Source organism: Anas platyrhynchos, chromosome 13 (assembly GCF_047663525.1).
Source record: "Anas platyrhynchos isolate ZD024472 breed Pekin duck chromosome 13, IASCAAS_PekinDuck_T2T, whole genome shotgun sequence".
Taxonomy (NCBI): domain Eukaryota; kingdom Metazoa; phylum Chordata; class Aves; order Anseriformes; family Anatidae; genus Anas; species Anas platyrhynchos.
This window is the reverse complement of record NC_092599.1, coordinates 13,040,841-13,060,677: the sequence shown is the minus strand read 5'-3', so window position 1 is coordinate 13,060,677 and position 19,837 is coordinate 13,040,841. Positions and strand designations below refer to the sequence as shown.

The window sequence follows — 19,837 nt, the reverse complement described above, 5'->3', positions numbered from 1 at the left end:
AACGTTTGTAGGTGGTGACAAATCCCTGTGAAAACGTTTCTGACACGGAGCCGTCTCCCATCCAAGTCTCTCCCCACACCCGCGCCTGGCAGAGGGCCCGGCTGCGTGTTCGCATCCAGCCACGGGACCCCGGCACGGCACCGCCGCCCCGCACTGCTGTCGCCTTCCTCGCCTGTCAATCGCTCGCCCCCAGGTCCCCCCGCCAGCCCCCAGCCCCACAGAGGGGTTTGGCCCGTGGGTACCCCGAGTGCAGGCGAGGGTTGGTGGGGAGCCGGGGAGAAGAAAGGATGGGGCATTTCCCTCGAGGGGAGAGCTCTGTGGGGAGCAGCAGGAGCGCTCCGGGTGCTCCCGGTCACTGCAGCGGGATTTTGGCTGGAGCTCTCCACCGGGGACACCAATTTTTGGCCTCTGGATCCCAAAACATCTCCCCCAGAGGAGCCCGGTGCTGGATGGAGCCGGGGACGGGTGAGCCCTGAGGCGGGCAGGGCCGCGGATCCCAGCACCCATCTGCTTTCAGTTTCTTCCAGCAACACCGGAGCCCCCCCGCTCCACCCCCTGGGCGGGAAATTGCATCCACATTGCTGCACATGGCAAGTCGATTAAAACCAGCTTTTTTTCCTGCCTGAGCGGGGGAACCCGAGGCAGGCGATTCCCAGGCCTCGCGGGCAGAGCGGCACGCCACCACCTCACCCCTGCCGGCCCCAGATGGGGAAACTGAGGCACAGGGAAAGCTGCGGGGAGACCCCGGGGCTGCAGCACAGCGGTGACCCGACCCTGTGCCGAGCACCTGGTGCCCATTCCCCTCCCCAAACCCCTCTGAGCCCGCAGCCCGCGCCCCTTCCCCGTGAGGCCGGGCTCACCGCGGCTCAGCCCCTCCTTCGGGGCCGCAGCAGGGGTGGCTGTGGGGCTTTTGGGTGAAAAAATATTGACACAAGGAAGGGAAAACCCGCTCCGGTGTAACCCAACACCGCCTCAGCCACGTTCAGCAGGAGCAGGGGACACAGCTGCGTGTAACCCCCCTGCAGCAGCAAAAGGTGACGGAGGGGAGCACCCCGAGAGCTCCGAGCGCAGCCCCAGCCCCACCACCCCATATCTCAGGGTGCTGGGCACGAACCCCCCCGGGAGCCAGGGCCGAGCTGCGCCCCGGGGAGGCCGCGCGGGTGATTGATGAGCGCCGCGGGGAGCGGCTGCCTGCGCGAGCCACTTGGCTGCTTTCCTCCCCTCAATTAGTGCGCAAGAGCTGGCGGCGTGAGAAGGGCCTCCTGGAAAGCCGGGGCGCATCGGGCTCGGGAGCGTTAACGTTAGGAATTCTGAACGCCAGCCAGAAAAAAAAATAAAATAATAAAATAAAATAAATCATGAACCTTAAAAACAAGGCGAGAGTGACCTTTAATTGTGCGCGTGTAGAGCTGGAAGGAGCTGCAGCCTGGTTGAGCCCAAGGCCGGGGCAGCCCTTCCTCTTCCTCTTCCTCTAACAGAAGCCATAGGGTCGGGGACACGATCCCCGTGCCAGCGGGGCTCTGCCCACCCAGATGTGGCACCCAAATCTTCCCCCAGCACTCCGTTAACGCTCCCAAGCCCAATGTCCCTGTCACCCCCAGGGGACCACGAGCAGGGTGCAGCAGCTCCTGGCCGGACCCTGCCGGCTTCCCAAGGGCAGGAGCTCAGCAGGAGACAGAGGGAAGAGCCCAGCGGGAGCAGGAAGGGGAAGGGCAGCTGTCACTGCGTAATCAAGGCTTTCCTCACCCCATGCTGCCCCAGGGGGACATTTGGGGACAAGGGCCCCAAGGAGGGAGATGTTCCCTGGCATCTCCCAGAGCTGCCCAAGGAAAACCCTGGGGACCCGGGTGCTTCGGCACGGGAAGAATGACAGAGGATGGCCAAAAACAATGGCAGGCTGCAAAACACGGCCCAAGCGCGGGGCAGCAGCCTGGCCCCTGGCTCCGGGATGGGGCAGGCGGTGCCAGGCACGTCCCTAAGCCTGCTCCCACCGCGCCCACCAGCCCACGTGGCTGCTTTCCTCCCGGAGACGGGTCCCCAGGGAAGCAGGGACACCAGGTCCCCCCGAAGGCAGTGGGCCACGGCGCATTCACTCACGCACAGCCACATTTCACTGCCTAAATTGGAGCTGCGGGCGCTGGCAGGCGCTGGCAGCCCCGGGGCCGCACATTGGCTTTCCCCATCCCAAGAGGGTGAGGGGACACGGGCTCTGCCCCCCCAGTGCTGCTCAACCACTCCTCCGGTAGGTGACAAAGGCACCTGGGGACCTCAGCCCTGTCCCTTCCCACCCAAACCTGGAGAGGATGAGGCAGGACCAGGGGCGCAGCCCGGTGCCATGTCCTGTCCCCGTGGCACAAGGGCTGGGCCATGCCTGCCACCTGGTGGCACGGCCCCGTTGGCACAGCACAGCCCCAGCTGAGACCAACGCACAGCCACCCCTACCCCAAAAACCACCGAGTGCTGCAGTGCCACAGCCAGCAGGACTCAGGCAGCGCTGTGAAGCCACAGCTCACGGGGCAGAAGCTGCTCCTCCACCATCAGGAGCAGGGGTTGGGGCTGAGGCCACCTTTCTGTGCTCATTGTGGCCACAGCAGACGCACGGGTGACAGGAGCAGACTCAAGAGGCTAAAATGTGAGCAGCAGGAGGAAGGTGAGAGCTGTTCGAGCTGTCTTAACCAAGCAGCTGTAGAAATAACCTCAGTCAGAGGAGAGGGCTGCGGTTACCCAGCCTCCAGCAGCTCCACGCCCACGCCCCAACAAGCCTCAGGCAAGGCTGAAGGACAGAAACCCTGTCCAGAAATCCAGCAGGGGCTCATAAATACGGCAGGAGAACAGCCTGCCCACTGCCCTGCCTCAGGGCAAGGCTCCTGTCACAGGGACAGCCTAGGGGCAGCCCTGGAGCGAGCTGCATGAGCACAGGGAGGCTCTGGCCCCGGTTCCAGAGCAAGGAGAGCTGGGGCTTGTGCCTGCTTCCGTGCTGGAGCTGTGCAGACACCGGGGGCGAGGTGCAGCACAGCGTAGGGGGGGAAGGAAGGAGGCAGAGGGCTGCAGGGAGAACCTAAGACGAAGCCTCGTCAAGGAAGAAGCAGAATCAGAGAGAGGACGAAGAGCGTTGGCAGCTTATTCTTCATTCACCCACCGAGAAACAGAAAGAGAAGCACTTTTGGATGTATTTCATTTGGAAATGAGCCAAACTGGCACCTAGAATCCAAGTCTTCAAAAAGTCTATACAAAGATGTATCATACAAAATGTACAGGAAAAGTTCTCAAAAAAAAAACAAAACAAACAAACAGACAATACAACAAAAGGAGAGCAGAGACGGTGTGAAACCACAGCTACCACGTCCCAGCCCTGCTCTGGAGGGCAGGAGCAGCATCCAGACAACACGCTCCAAACACAAAATACATTACACTATATACACGACCGTAGAAAGATCAGCATCCCCTTTGGTCTAGCGAGGAGCTCTCCAGCATGAAGTCGGGGCAGTTTGGACAGTCTGCTCATGGAAGTATAACATGCTGAGAGGGGAAAAAGTCCCAGGGAATGAAATGGTCAGCTCTAACCCATAACCAGAATACAGCCAGGCCACCGAGGCTACAGAGTTTAACAGTCAGTTCTGGCTAACAAGTTTACTGTTGACCCACGAGCCAGAGCACGCTACTCCATCTCTGTGAAGCGGGCGAACATGGCTTTCCGCACCGCATCTTTGTAGGAATCCGCCGTGGAGACGCCGTACGAGCTGCCCTTAGCTCCCAGGCCAGCTCCTCTCATCCGCACCTGGGCCTGCAAGGGAACAGACGAGGGTCAGCTCTGCGGTGAGAGGCCAACTGCCTGCCCTCCCACGCACAATCCGCTCGCCAGAGCGGTGAGGGAAATGGAAATGCTGTCAAGCCAGCGTGATGCATCTCATTACAGACCAGCACCAGATAAGACTAGACGCTGGGGAAGAAATCCCCGTATTTGTAGCCTTAACACCACTCTCACCCCGCCCCAGCAGTGTCTTCCAGGGATCTCAGCAGCGAGTGCTTCTGAATATGAAAAATGCACCAAACGTCCATCTCTGCTTACCTCAATAGGTGCAGTAATGCCCTGACATTTTCTTCCCAAGCCAGACCCTTCCCTCCAGCCCATGGCCTGGAGCATCTTGTTGCCAATGTTACTGTTGTCAAGGCCGTCTTTGGTGGGCTGCTCGTAATTACTGCAGGAAGAAAAGATCAGTTAATTATGTTGCTTGTCAGCAGTTGACGCAATCAACGAGGAGCTTTCAGGTACATACACTGTGCCAGCATCATAGACCTTCTTGCGCTTCGGCTCGGGGGGCTCTGGAATGCCGTACTTCTCCCGCCTCTCAGCTGCTCTGTCTCTGTATTTCATCTGCAATGAGGTAACCAGATTTGGCAATGGTTTAGAGTTGCTTATTTACACATGTGTACTTACACTCGGTATTAGTATTTAGTGTAAATATTTAGTACTGATATAAAGAAGCTGCAGAGCATGCTTGGTGCCTGCTCTTACAGAAAGTTGTGCGCTGCAGCCCGCCCAACACCACCAGAAAGCAGAAGGGGAGCAGCTCCCCAGCCTGCAGCCTCAGCCGTTTCACTGCCACCAGAAGGTCACCGGCCCCAGCACTGCTACAGCACCTCTGAGCTGGAGGGGAAGGCCCCTTCCTGATAAGCAGTAGCTGTGGTACAGGAGACACCTCTCTCCACTTCACAGGACAGCTCTGAACCTCGACCCGAGAAGGGGTTGGCTTACAAGGCTTATCTCATTAGCATCAAGTCAGGATAAGGAGAGCTCAACATTATCTGTGCAAGCCCTTTTCCATTAGGCACTCATCTGTTCAGTTCAACACTGACCTCTCTCTCACGCAGCTCCAAGGCTTCAAGTTCCTGCTCTGAAAGCTTTGATCTCCTATAGATATCCATGTTTTGCTGCAACGAGAAGAGATTCACGTTAACAACATGAGATGCAGAACGCCTCAGCAAGCAGGCTGCAAGGCAGCTCTTTTTAAGCAAGTAGCTGACTTTGAGGAGAAAAACAATCCACCTGCAATTATTTTTTGGTATGCTGTTTCTCTCGCTGCAAACAGCAACATGCAGCATTGCTTGGTTTACAAGGAATTACAGCTGCCAACTACCTTCCTGACAGCACAGGACTCACCTTGTGCAAGTCAGACAGCTGCTGGTGCCTAATAAGTGCATCTTTGTTTGGGAACTGCCTTCTACACAGCAGACAAGCCATTTTCTTCCAGTCAGTCAGCTTCTCTTCCTCGTTCTCCATTCTTTCCAGTAAGTCCTCATCATTATCGCTGTCGCCACTGTAGGCAGCCACAAGACCACGCTGGAGAAGAACGATAGCATTAATGTGAGTGCAACAGTGTCATCGCAGTTGAGAGTCCAGAAAGATAACGCAAAGGCTGTTACATGTGTGTGTTGTGCAGGAAACATCACTTTCTGGATGCTAAAGGACAAAATGCAGCTCAAAAGAACCACTAACTACAGTGGCTACAAGACCTGCTCCCTCTACCAAACAGTGGTCTGAATATGGAGGTTTTGGAAACCTCACGATGTCAACTGAGCCTTTGAGGCTAGAGGAAATCAACTTCTCTCAGCATCTCTCAGCCTCCCAGCCTACTGCACTTGCATGGGATCCCTGTAACCACCACAGCTTTCTACAGAGGATGCTATGGAAATGCAGGTCGGAAAGCAGGCATCTGCCCATCCTCCTCTGAAGAGTGTTTGACATGTGCCCATCACCTCTGTGAATACAGGAATCCCACCACTTCCAGCCACAAAGCAATCCACCTGCTATCTCATGCTCACCTTCAATGGATTTTCATCTTCACCATTTTTCATCACCTCTGGCAAGATCTGCTGTCTCTCAGACAGAGCACCCTAGATGAGAGAAGAATGCAATGAGCACTAAGCTCTGCCACGCCACGCTCTGCCACACACTTCTCACCTCCCTTACCTTTTTCTCAAAGAGGGCAAAGCCCGCATCTGCAGCTGCTGATTCTTTCCGTTCCTCCTCCCTGGTGCTCAGTGGCTGGAAACTGTTCTTGAAGTTCTCCTTCTGCTTGTTCAAACTCTTTGCCCAGCGCTCCATGTCTTTAGCGATCTGAAATGGGTGCAGAGTGGTTTGCTCAGACAGCTCCCTTCACGGATACCCGTCTCCTACGACACTTGACTCGATCGTTCCACTTGCACACACATTCCAGAAAACAGCAACCCACTATTTTTTACACTGAACGTAGTGCAGCTGTTTCCCTGGACACAGCATTCAAAAACACTGCAGTTTGCCTGTTTCACCCTGTGAACCCTTCTACCAACCCACTCTTCGAAGCGACAGCTCAGCTATACTCCCACTGCTCCTGGCATGCCTTTGTATGTGTTTCTCTTATGCAGTAGTTATTTCTGCACTCAAGTCTTTGCCAACTCCGCCTCTCTTCAGCCCTGCACAATGCCTGCAACCTGCTGGTACGCATTCACCAAATAACTAGGATTGCCTTTGTCACTAAAGGCAGAGTACAATCTCACTCCACAGAAGATGTCAGCCCAGTTATGATCCTATTTCATCTTTTACCTGTTGAGCTGTTTTACTCTTAGGCTTCTCTTTCTTCTCCTTCACTTCTTTGGTGGTGGTTGTGGTCGCTGTTTGCTGATACGTGATACCTTCTGCAGCAGGCATGTAGGTCTCCTTTTCGCCATCCCAGTAAAGATACTGCTGGGTTAAGGCATTGTAGTAATACTGACAAAGACACAAAGAATCACAAGTTACACACTTCATATGGCCTGAGCATCCAAGAGAGAACCCCAATAAAGCTGTCTGATTCAGACTAATGCATCAAATGAGGAGCTTTCCAGAGCATCCCAGGCCTTCACAGGAGTCAAAAGGCACAGAGTGACTGAAACCTCTGTCCCCAAACATAAACGTTGTGCACAACAGCACGATGGAGAACTTTATCGCCTCTCCTAAGAGTGGACCCACCAAAACCCAGAGCTGGGTGCACTTTGCACTTCACAACAGAATAGCTCACTGATGGTATCTGTGACAAGTGATAACCCTCCCCAGGCCAAACTGGGAGAAAAACTGAGAAGAATTAAGCACTGTAACCAGAGGGAGGTGCAATCACAGCCCCTGCTGAGAGTTATCCGGTACTACAGGCATTGTGTTCCCCTCAGAGTACCAGTTTAACTCATACCCTAACACATACTGAGCTAACAGATATCACCAGCTAAGACAGGTGGTTAGAGGTTGTGTTTACCTGGGAGTTAGGATCATAGTAGAGCCCTGTTACAGGATCATAATAATATCCTGAAGATTCATCATATTGGTAGGTAGATGTGTCAGGGACAGCTGCAAAAAAACAGAGCAGGGGACACAGGCATTCCAGTTAAATTCAGATCAGCACCTGAGATTAGCAGCAGCTACGAGGGCAGCCATGTCTGCAAAGCACTCGTATGATCCATGCAGAAGCTCTTTGGGGACAGCTTCACCACGGCCTTACAGTGGTGGCACACTCAGCCAAAGCGAAGTCTCTCTCCTGACAGACAGAAGAGAGACTGATAGGGAGACACCTGCCCCCGCCAGCAAATTCCTCACAACTTACCATACTTGGTTCCAGGGACGACACCAGTGGGGGCAGCCGTTTGTGCCTGAGTGCTGGTGGTAGCTGGTGCTGCTTGTGTCTGGGAAAAAAAAGAACAGAGGTAACCTTGATGAGAAAAATCCGCCACTGAAGTTCAGAAGAACAGGGACATCGAGCCAAGGCATGAGCAACCCACACTACGCACACAAGAGCTAGCTCTTCGTCAGTACACTTAGTACTCGCCTTTAACAAAGAACAGAACTATCACAGAAACGAAACGGCAGATGACACTGTTATAAACACAAGCGCTGTGACGAACTTCACCCGTGGACACTTCACAGCTCTGCTGTACCCACACCCACTTAAACGAGCAGAGGCCACAGCTAAGCCAGATACCCCATGCAAGTACTGCCCCAGCACTGGAAGCCAGGAGTGCTGTAATTACCGGAGAGTCAGGTGAGTTTGTCTGTTGATTATATAACTGAGGACTCTGGGACACAACTGCAGCTGTGGTGGTAGTGACCGGAGCTCCTGCCAACAAAGAGAGCAGTAGTGGATAAGCCAGATCATTTGTAAAACAGTACTTCATCCTAGGGCTAAAATTACTCTGTTTACAATTTCAGCTCCCAATTCCAGCTCCAGCAGCCAAACAAGGCAATAAACATTCAAAAGGAGACAGATACACAGTGGGCATTTTCTACCCAGACAAGGAATAGTTTCCTTTTCGGGAGGAAGTTTTGCTCTCCAAGCCAGTGATTCCTGGCCTCCAACAGCTGCCAGTGCTGGGAATTTGTCTAGAGCTGTTTACACAGTTCTCGTGAGTCCAAGGCTTTCTGTCAATAGCCTGATACAGAGGCTGTACTCTCATCTCACAGACTAGAGGTCTCACTTGAGCAAACAGGCAGTGCTCCTCTAGTGACACACACTCATTCACACACCCTGACAAACAGTATGAGGCAATCTCCCTTCACACTGACAACTAACACAGAACCTAAAGGTAAAACACCACCCTTGCAAATCATCACCACCAACAGCGCCTCCCGTGGGTTGGAAGCACTACCTGATATGGTAGCTGAATCTGTGTCCAACACGCCGCCTTGATTTTGGTAGTACTGCTGATAATCCTGGGAGTACTGCAAAGGAAAATGACAACACAGGGTGAGGAGACGCCCAAATTGTAATAACTTACCAGTTACAGAGCAAGGGCTGCCACTAACCTGAGCATACTGCGTGTAGCCCTCCTGTCCTGACTGGAGGTAGCTGTAGTCAACGGTGCTGCCTTCTCCAGTCTGCGGCTAAAATTCAAACAGGTTATTGTAATTTTTAAATCAGTGAAGGTAAAAGTTACTACATTTCAGAATTTCAACACTGGTTAGGCTCCAGCCTAACTACCACAGCAGATCTCAACTTTCCTTTTTAAGGAAAACAGTACCGTGAGCAACAGTCTCCAAACCTTACCTGAGTGGACGACCACTGTGCCGCAGCAATGGCTGTGCTCGCCACAGAGAAGGCGCTGACCCTGTTACCATCGGGGAGAAGCAAGTCTCTGAAACCACAAAGATCACGCACCTGAGTAAGCACCGTTTTTTTCTAGAACAGCTACTACACGAGGAGGTAGAGCCTGCCCTTATGCGTGGATTTCTTCGCAGTTCTTAAACATGCCGATTGTAATGAATGAGCCAAAGAACTGCTTGGCAGGTAAGGGCATTTCAGGCTCATTGTTGTACAGTCAGTAACCAGTCGCTAACTTCCCAGTGAAACCACCATGCTGTGTAAGCAAGGAGTTACAACGGCAGCTCCAGCAGACTGGAGGTACACACAGGAGCTGTGTTTCTTGCTGTCTACTCTTCTCACACACGAGGAAGAAAAGGACCATGCAACGCGAAACACGTAAGGGAAGAAAAACTCTGGAGTGACAGTAATCTTAGCAAAAGCCACAGTGACAACTACAGATGGTTAATACAAGGAATATGGAGGTGGGGGAGGAGAAATCAACTGCTACCGCAACTCACTTTCTGGCACTCTTTGCAAAGTCAACACCAATTGTTTTGCCATCAATTTTTAATGGTGGCTGAAGACTTTGTAAAATCTGCAACAGTTGAGAAGCGTCCTACAACGAGAAACACTCATTATTATGAAAGGCAGGTTATCCAGGAGGATTCAGAAGTTCCCAAAGCTTCACCTGTTCACAAATACATCACCAAAACCAGTTAAAGCTGTAAAAATACCTCCACCTCCTCTCATACTGTAAAATGGGACCCACTACAGCCCATGCACAGACAGCATGAGTTTCACTGAATATTCAACACCTAAAAATCTCAGCTTTAGAAAGCAGCTATTTGTTTGCCTCAAATTACTCCAAAAGGCAGGCCAGCAGAATCAGACCAGCTACCCACTTTCATCCTGTATCAAACTGTTCAGCTCTGCTGAAAGCAAGTCCGAATAGACCATGTCGCTCATCAATTTGAGTATCTCCAGCAATGGAGGTTCTGGCACCCCTCTGGGACCCACGTCAGCTTCCCACCTAGTGAAGACATTTTCCCTGTACCTCACTCCAACTCCCCATGCCTGCTCTGCTTTCCCTACGGATGCTGCAGAGAGCAGCAAGATCCCCCCTCCTTCACCTTCGCAATGCAGAAGCCCAATTCTATGCACTTCCTCATACACTGTACGCTCCAGCTGTTCTGTGTGATCCAAAAGTGACCCCAGACCATTATTTGTGACCCAAATATGAAGCTAGCCTTCAATCCAGAACAGCACTCTGCTATGAAAGACATTTCCCATGGGTTCACAACATCCCCCCACCTTTCTTCCAAGCAGCAGCTAACGATGAAAGGCTTTGACACATTCACTCTGTGTCTAATGATCTATTAACCCTCAGGGAACTAGGGCAGGCCACAGCACAAAAGCTCTAACTGCTTCAGCTACAGAAACACAAGCTGTTTCTCTCCAATACACCAGCAAGGCCCTCACCATGGCAGAAGACAGCTGCACAAATGCAAAGCCTCTATTCTGCTGAGTCTGCTTGTCTTTGATAAGACGAATATTATTGACTGCCAGAGAGGCATACGGAGACAAGGCAGTCATGATGGATTCCACTACTGTGTGAGGAGCAATGTTTCGGAGAATGATGGCTGAGGAAAAAAGAAAGTAAGACATTAGGTGTGCACATAAAGGCTTTCCAGAGTACTTCAACTTCTTCAAAGAAAAAAAAAAAACTCAGCAGTTTTGGACACAAACGTGTTTCCATTTCAAGAGTACAGTGTTTGGGGGGTTGGCAGGAAGAACTTGCTTCACTGGGAAGACAGGAGGGCTGTCAATACCCTCCCAAAGAAAGGAAAGAACTTCCTGGGCAGAAGCACTTGCCAACATTTGCACATTCCTGTCTGCAAATCAGGAACAACCTAATCATGGTGAGCACTGCGCACTTAGAGTTCAAAGTGGGTTCCAAAGGGCAGTCTGAGGTACGACAAGGAGTTCTGTGCATGCTTTCCCATAGCACTTCATGCAGTAAATCAGAGATAACTTACTGTCACAGTAATAATCCACAGACTGAACAGCTTCTGCTGCTCCAGGTGGTACCTCCTGTTCTGAATCTTCACAGGAAGAAAGAGAAATTTTAGTCATGACATTGCTAAACTGCTCAAACGCATCATTCCGCAGGACAGCCTAGGACCTGCAGACTCCTCTAAATTCAAACACCATCTCCAGAGATGAATGCAACTTACCGAATTTGTCCGCTCCGCAGCGGAAGCATTTTAGCCTCCTTCTGAAGTTGTAAAGGCAGCACTAGGAGAAACAAGAGGAGGTCTAGTAAGAATTCAGTTAATTTGCAGCAATGGTGACATTTGCTGTGTAACACCAAAAACAAGACATTCAAACCAAGTACAACAACAAAGCTGAACCTCCTTGAGTAATCAAGAACAGCAAAACCTGTCCTTATCTGTATCACAGCTGCTTTTCAGAACACCCCAGTTACCTTTGTTCAAGTCAGTAAAAATATCCTGAATTATTTAGCTACTTCAACTGCATCGTCAGCTTACAGTCCCAGATGCAATAAAGAGCATGACGTTAAACCAAAGCACAGGCTAAAAAACGAATTATATTTACACAGTTGAAACACTGTTTTTGGATCTTTGGATACTGGTTTTGATCTTGCTATAAATACCTCCACTTAGAGGGGGGTCAAACAAATAAGAGCACAGCAGTAGGAGCAGACCCTCAATTCTACACTAGACCAGCAGTCACCCAAAGTACAGGGAATTCACCCAGTGACTTCCTGTTCTAGTATAATTCACTGCCTGATCTTTGTTTAAAGCAAAACTGACCGTGTCCTTCTTGTTTCTGTCCTCCAGTATTCACACAGCCACCAGCAAGAGCTGAAGGTCAAACTAAGGCTGAGGTAGTATTGATTTTCTAAGTAGAGGCGGCAGACTCAGGAGAATTCCCTCAGGATGGCAGCTGCTCTATCAGCCCAGCTGTGAACACTAAGCAACTCTTGGAAGATGACTCTGGATCAATCACACATTAATGGGAACACCGCACAGCTTCCCTGGTACAGCCTGTGATCTGCTGCAGATGGCAAGTACACCACAGCCCCAAGCCTCAGCTTGTGGCCCAAGACCCAGGTGTCATCTGGTTAAACACCGCCATCGCTCCATCTATTTTTTGCTATCAGGTTGACAAAACCTTTTCGTTCATGTGTTTTAGTATTCCTCCTTAATTGCAGGGACCGGCAGGATGAGCACCGCTTCGTTCAAATCACTGAGCTGGTGAAAGGAACTGATGCAAAAAGAAACTAATAAAAACGTGCACTATACCTTGTTGCAGAGCCAGTCCTCAAATTTAGGCCTGGGGTTGCTGTAGTGCATCGCAATCTGCTTCCCTTGAATCACGAGCTTTTTCTGCAAAAAAAGGGGTTTCAGTTATTCCTGGAGCGAGGCACACATGTTCATTTTCCCATGGCAGAGCACCCTTCGGAGGAATCAGTGCTCCTGAATTAAATGGACAACATATGGGGAGGATGTGGAGGACAACCACCGCCACCTACACCCTGCCCATCCAATCCTGCAGAGAGGAGGACGAGGGCAGTAAGAGAATGGGATGTGGAGCAAAGATAAACGGAATCAGGGAGTGTTGAAAAAGTTGCCAAACACTAAACGCTGACATGGAACCAGGAAGTGTCTCGAAGGAGACAAAGTCCTAACCTGCTGCGTTCAGGATTAACACATTTTTAGGAGTCTCTTTGCCCCGTTTCTATTCGCTTCTGGTATAGTATTGAGCGACTTTTTAAACATGTCCTTAGGTGACTGCTTCACTTCTTCCCCTACTCCAAATTCCCCAGACCTTTAAACAACCACATTTGGATTACTTTTTCCAAGCACTTTCTTCAGAAGCGTCCCTTTGCAAATACAGTAATTCCTCCCAAAGGGACCCTGCTTAGAGCTCCCGGAGGCTGGATTACAAGTGCCACCAACTGAAATGTAACTCAGAGTGGTTTCCTTTGACAAAAGCATCAGTTCAATTGGAAGCCTGCACGAGAGGTTTGTGTTCTTCATTCAGGCAGGAACTCTCCAAAATGGGTAACTAGAGTGAAGCTTCTCCAGGGGTAGGAAAAGTTCATCATGCTTTCAGCTCTCACTTTACAGGAATTAGGAATTTAGAGTTATTTTAAAAGTCTCAGCCTCACACTCTGCCAAGTGTGGGTATGCAGAATGCCCTTTCAGTGCACGGACATCAGAGTATTTCAAACAGGTGCAAGTGTCTGAGGAAACGTGCATTAGAGGCCAACCCCCAGACATTTTAAAACAGGAACTATTTTTATGGCAGTCTGGCTTATTGCAGAGGTAACACAGGAGTGTCAGGACCAGTGGCTTTTCTGGTTACAGGGTCTGACAGATAGGTCTAGCATGTAGCATGAATAAGGCTCTCACATTCTGCACAACTAAAGAGGGCAAAGCCATTTCTCCTACCGGCAGGAGGGAGGGTTGGAGGGCCCAGCACTCACTGGATATGCACACATAGAAACAAAGCTGCTGGCACAGCTGCAATACATCGTTCTTTCATCTAACAGTCAGCAACCGGGCCGCTGGGGAGATTCTATGTTTTCCCTACTACTGAGGTGGCTGGGTTACTGGAGTGAATTTGAGTATTTGTTTCAAGAAATTATGCATCAATACAGCTTTGTATATATTAAAATTATCTCGTTTCTGAAAACAAGCTCAGCATTACTTTCCTGAGTCTTTCCGCTGCACCCACCCAACCGAGCCGCACATCATAGAACAGAACTTCAACCACACAATGGGAAGTTACCCGTGGTACAAGCCATTGGAAGGCCATTCCAGCACAGGGCACACAGCAGCTTCCATCTGAGAGCACTAACTGCTTGCAAAGCTGTTACAGGGCCACTCCTTTACGTGTGAAACCAACACAGCTTAATTCTACTTCTCGTGCTGCCCAAAGACCTTCACAGCAAATATTCAGATGTAAAAAAGTGTCTCAAACTTTGCTCACTTCAGCATATTTAACATCTGTTGTTAAAACAGATTACCAACAAATACCCAAAAATGAGCAAATCCAAATATATTTATGGTGCAACAGGAAAACCCCACTGGAAAAGAAACTAGAGGACTCTTTGCATTTTGGCTCCTTATCAAGTCATACTCCAGAAAAGCCAAAATACACACAATAACTTTTAAGAGAACTCAGTTTCCACTGGATTTATTTGGAATAATCATGCTTTTTCCTCTAGAAGAGCCATCGCTCTTCCTTTAACTCCAGGAACACACCATTCTGATGAAGTGCCCCATTTTTTCTGAATTTTGCTCAGGGTTACTACCAATGTAATGCAATGATTGTGGAATCTGGTGCCTTCTCCGGCAACAAAGGAAATATCAGGTGGAAACAGGTTAGACTTTTCTACAGACTACGTGCTCTATGTTGAAGAGCCAATTAAATTGGCACCCTGTAATTTAGTACAATTGCACGTTTTAGGAGGAAGTGCTCAAAATAGCTGATTTTCTCTCCTAACATTACCTGTTATAATTTTTAATATATACAAAGCTTTTATTCTTTTAAATCACTGTTATGGAACAAACCACTCCGTCCACCTTTATTTTTTCCTTTTTTTTTTTTTTAAACTGTACAGACTTTTTCCATTTTCAGGAATATCTAGACTTGGTGAGTGAAGCAACCTGATTGGCTTCCATCCAGCTGGTAGCATCTTGAAAGTGATAAAACTCCACGAAGGCGAAACCACGGCTTACACCTAGAGACAGCATTCAGATATAGACGGGATACTTGTGTTAGTCAGTTCCTTTAAAACAGGTGAATCTCTCTCCAACTGCTTCATTACTTCATGACAAAGCAGCTTTACAAATGCGACGTCAACTGCTGGGATCTGCTTGTTATTTTGCCATGGCAAGGAACCAAGCTCCCATAACTGGCTACATTTCACTCGATTTGCATCGATGTTTATAGGTAACCATGCAACAGACTACATACTACTAAACAGGTTTACGCTAATATTACTTACCAATACCTGTTAACAAAAACCCCTGTAGACAGACTTCTTTTTAACATGACGACCAGCTATCTAAAGTCTTCCAAAAAGCCACATTCCTTAGCCATGGCAAACCTTTTTTTTTTTTTTTTTTTTTTATTGATTGCACGTGCTTGCAGTTTGGGGATAATTCTGGATACTCTTTTGGGCTGGGGAAGAGGAAGGTGATGTCAAAAACTGGATAAGAGCTCTCACCTGTCTTTCTTTTCATCAGCCTCACGTCTGCAGGCTGAGGACCTTCAAAGGACTCAATAAGCTCCCGAATCTGCGTGAGATTTTAATCAGACAGTTAAGGTTTCAAATCTTGGCAGACAGCTAAGACAGATACAGAAGCAACCTGTTACAATACATGCAAGGAGAACACAAACATAAAAGTCTGAACACCATCTTAGATAAAATGAAAACCATTAAGGAGAACTTAACAGGATACTGTCGAGCATCAGAGAACCCACATAGTCCTTTGCAGCGCTAAAATAATGGCCACCCTCACTTAGTGCACAGAATCATCCAGAATTTGAATCACTATCATCTTGTATCCTAAGGCTATTTGTACAAAATTTGGTAGATATTGTGCTTTATTTTTATTTTTTAACAAAGAATGCCACCAGCATCCCTCTCCCTGCACATGTAAATACATCCAACACCTAGAAGAGGTAAACAGGAACACAGAACTACAAGGCTCCATATTTGTATTCTTAAGTCTCAAACTATGGTTGCTGCCCTCCAAGTTTTCCTTGTGCTTTTCAGAAAGTAAGCTAGATTTATGATTTATTGCCAAATACCATGCTAAAGGGACATCAGGTCCTCAGCCACAACAGATCTGTAAGTTGTGCCACAAGCTAGATAAATTATTGTGGAGAGGTGGACAGTAGAAAGAAGCATTGACTTTTTTTTAAAATGTAAGAGATGATGACAAAGCAAGATTTTTCAGTATCTCTTAGAGAGCTCAAACTACATTACCTACAACAATGCTGTTCAGCAAACTTGAAACCAATCTAAAGATTCTGTTCCAAACCAATCTAAAGATTCTGTTCCAAACCAATCTAAAGATTCTGTTCATGTGCTAGGTGGAACTGACCTAGGATCTCCAATTTAAGAAGCTTTTCATGCAAAAAAGTAGAAAAAGCTGAAAAACGTGCACAACTACACTCAGAAGCACCAATAAGATACTAACTTCAGTGGAAAGAAAACAGTATTTCTAAGAAGCATAATTAAAGATGAGTTCAGAATTAAGGTTATGTTCAACTTTCTCAGAAATTATAATGCAGTTATTTCCAGAACTGTAAAACTACAGCATTAATACTTCAGGAACACGTATCATTATAAGGTGTTTCATGTAACGCCTAACCGGGTTCCATCACTTGGATGCAGAAGTCTATGCTTTATCCAGTCCTTAGCCACAAAAGTACACAGTGATTAAAAAGAGTATTTAGTATTAGCAGAGAAAGAAATAATCAAAAAAGGTAACAAAAGAAAAAGTCCACTGCACAAGTGGTGCAAAAGGATTCTCTACGTTAGCAACTGATGCACAAAAATAGTCAGAAGGGGAGTCTGCCTGAAAAAAACTGATCCAGCTCAGCTTTTACATTTTTTTTCCCCTTCAGATAGCAGCTTGTATCTCAGTAAGAAAAATATTCCACCAAGGGAGCGAGAAAAAAAAAACACGAATGCAAAGCTAATCACCTTCAAGGTCCTCCTACCAAAGTTAGATGACCACGTACCAAGCTCTTTCCTACTTCCTCCGCCAGCTCTGCAGCAGCCATTTTATGACTCGCACAGCTGTGCCCGCACAAAGCAGTTTTGTGCAGGGCCGTGCTTAGCTGAGGAGCTCTGCATCTGCTTACAGCTTCTCGCTTCAATAATAACACCAAAAATAACTGGAATGCTTCTCCAGCTGCCCCCCTCCCCTCAGTCTACTGGGGAGGGGGGGGGGAATATCTATAAACAAACTCTCCCATATACTAAACGGAAAAAGCAAAAGAGAACGCGTAACTTAAAAATCAATGAAATTATAGGGGAAGCATCCAAGTGTGCACGAAAATAGACTATTCAGAGACAGTTCTGTTAATTTTAAACAGCTTAACATTCAAATGACCTGTTACTTAACAGCGACAGCTTGAATCCTTTCAGGATTCAAAATGGAAGCGCTACCAGCACGTTTAGAAGGGGGCCACCATGATGCAGCTTTTAACAAAATGGCAGCAGCAACCACGCAGACTTGCTGACACAAAGCTGTGGACTTCCCTGTGAGCAAGGAGAAGCCCCTTGGTGGCTACTTACATCGTTCTCTGTAACCGTGATGGGGAGGCCACGTAACATGATGGTCTTGCTTTCTTTCTCATCGTTAATGTCGTTCCTGTAGTCGTGCTCTCCATAGTCACCATCGGAGTGGTATCCATCTTCGGATTTATCACTGTTCCTGCGCTCCCGCTCCCTCTGAGAAGCCAGCGCCCAGAATTAGCCCCTGCGCTTTCTGACAGCGCCGCTAAAGCCAGACACGGCTCCCACCTACACCCACCTTCCCTTCCCAGCCTCAGACATCCAAACTCGACCCCAGCCCCTCGTGCTTACCCCTCCAAGCTCCGGGGACCCTCCCTCGACTGTGCCCGGGGTCCTGCCAGTCCCAGGGGCCGTGCCTGGGGTCCCCTGGTCCCGGTGGGCTCGGCCCAGGCCCCCCCCTGCTGCTGTGGGGCCGCTGCCAGGGCCGTCCACAGCAGGGGCAGCCCCGTCCCAGCCCCTCTCCCCCACCCCACTCACCTCAGGGCTATCGTAGTCGCGGCTATCGTAGTCTCTGTCATAGTCCCGGCTATCATAGTCTCGGCTGTCGCGACTATCGTAGTCGCGGCAATCCCGGCTGTCGTAGTCCCGGCAGTCGTAGTCGCGGCTGTCTCGGCTGTCGTAGTCTCGGCAGTCTCGGCTATCGTAGTCCCTGCAGTCCCGGCTGTCGCGACTATCGTAATCTCTGCAGTCCCGGCTGTCGCGACTATCGTAATCGCGGCTGTCGTAGTCGCGGCAGTCTCGGCTGTCACGGCTGTCGTAGTCTCGGCTGTCGTAGTCCCGGCTATCGTAGTCGCGATAATCGTCGTAGCGATCTCCGCGGCGCTCCTCGCTGGACCGCTTGTAGTCGGAGTCCCTGCGCCGGCTGCGGGACTCGCGCTCGTCGCGATCCTCCCTCTCCACGATGGAGCCGTAGCGGCCGCTCCGCTCCGTCCTGCTCACGCTGTGGGGGGGCACCGGGCCGGCCTCAGAGCCCGCAGCAGCCCCCCCACCGCCGCTGCCCCCCACCGCACCCCCCCCCACCCCCCTTCCCCGCTCCCCCCGCCGCCTCCCCCCGGTACTCACCGCTTGTCCGAGCCCATGGCGCCGGCCACGATCCGCGAAGCCCCGTCACGGCGCTATCCGCCACCACTGGGCGCCGAGCACACGCTCACACCCGCGCGCACGCTCCCCCTCTCTCCCTCGCCACAAAATGGCGCCGAGGCGACTGCCCGTCTTCTACCCAGCAGGAACCGCGCCCGCCGCCTGGAAGCTTCCAGCCGCCGCGCAGGCGCAAAGCCAGCCGCCCGCCGCGGGGCACGCCGGGAGTTGTAGTTTTTTTGGGGTGCACCCTTTTTCATGGCGTTTTATGCGATTTAAGGCAATAACCGCTGCTGCCGACCCTTCTGGGGCCTTTCGCTCCTTTCCAGCCTTTTCCTCTGCCCCAGGAGATGGCTGAAGCCTTGTAGGTCCAGCAGTGAGCCCCTCCTGGGCTGGGACAGGGCAGAAAAGGCTGAGAGTCCTTGTGAGAGGACTGCCATAATCCCCCCGTGAATAAACCACATGCCCCCGTGAATAAACCACATGCCACCTCTTCCTTGTCATGCCTCGCTTTGTTTTTATATTTGCTAAAGCAAAACACGCCCGGTGCGGTGCCCTGCGCCAGCTCCTTTGGCGCTGCTCCCCGGGAAGGGAGCCAGAAACCATGGGGATCCACTGGGGAGGGAAACAAGGGGGAAATCCAGGTCCTTCTTCATGTCAGATCTCTGGGAAACAAGGTGAAACCTCTGCCTTCCCTGGGCAGGTAAAGGCGTGTGGCTCTGCACGCTGGGTACGTGCCTACAGCCATTTCAAGGGGCGTACAGCTGGGGAGCACTCAGCTGGTAAGCACTTCTTGCTCCTTGGTCAGCATGGCTACGCCCCGTGACGGGGTCCTCTCACGCCTCATTACAGCCGCACGGCCTCGTCCACCAGCTGTGGTGGTGAAAAGCCCCCTGTGAGTGAGTGCGAGCAGAGCTGGAGCACGAGCAGCATGCGCCCCGGCCCCAGAGTGGGGACCGAGGCGAATCAGAGCTGCATGTAAGTGCAGGAAGCACAGCTCGCACTGAGGGAATTTATCTATCTATAGTCAGTTAACACAAACCATAACTCACTAATTCAGGTGTTGAGAGACAAAGAAGACAACATAAAACAAGCACTAAGCCTTCCTTCCCCTTCCCCTGGCTCAGCGTCAGACCACCACCCCCCTGCTCTCCAAACAGGTCCTTCCCCAGCCCTTCCCTGAGGCAGCTCAGGTCACAGTCAGCCTCTCGGTCCCCTCCTGCAGCTCCTGGCTTCTCAGCCAAGGTGGCCTGCAGACCTTTTGGGGGAAATAAATCGCCCTTTCTGCCCCGGGGGAGGACCTGGGGATGTCCCCTTGCTGGTGTGGGCT

General features: G+C 50.4%; 1 protein-coding gene across 1 annotated transcript; it reads right to left on the bottom strand.

Annotated features, from left to right (window-relative positions):
• Positions 1-3,158: 3,158 nt before the first annotated feature.
• Positions 3,159-18,669, bottom strand: RBM5 (RNA binding motif protein 5). Its single transcript, XM_027467919.3, has 24 exons — positions 18,493-18,669; positions 17,908-18,370; positions 17,431-17,586; positions 15,346-15,415; positions 14,783-14,856; positions 12,410-12,493; positions 11,318-11,378; positions 11,120-11,185; positions 10,563-10,723; positions 9,602-9,699; positions 9,048-9,135; positions 8,807-8,884; positions 8,650-8,722; positions 8,035-8,120; positions 7,611-7,689; positions 7,266-7,357; positions 6,584-6,748; positions 5,972-6,118; positions 5,824-5,895; positions 5,162-5,341; positions 4,858-4,932; positions 4,278-4,375; positions 4,070-4,199; positions 3,159-3,784 (listed from the first exon to the last, which is right to left on the bottom strand). Exons 1-24 carry the CDS (start codon positions 18,507-18,509, stop codon positions 3,659-3,661), a joined length of 2,739 nt encoding a protein of 912 aa, XP_027323720.2. The 5' UTR covers positions 18,510-18,669; the 3' UTR covers positions 3,159-3,658.
• Between the last annotated feature and the right edge of the window lie 1,168 nt (positions 18,670-19,837).

Excerpts from the sequence above, each read along its gene's own strand:
- RBM5 (XM_027467919.3), bottom strand. Across the intron at positions 12,494-14,782 it reads GCTGGATGGAAGCCAATCAG|AAAAAGCTCGTGATTCAAGG; the intron begins GTTGCTTCACTC and ends CTTTTTTTGCAG. Across the intron at positions 5,896-5,971 it reads TTGCCCTCTTTGAGAAAAAG|GGTGCTCTGTCTGAGAGACA; the intron begins GTAAGGGAGGTG and ends TCTCTCATCTAG.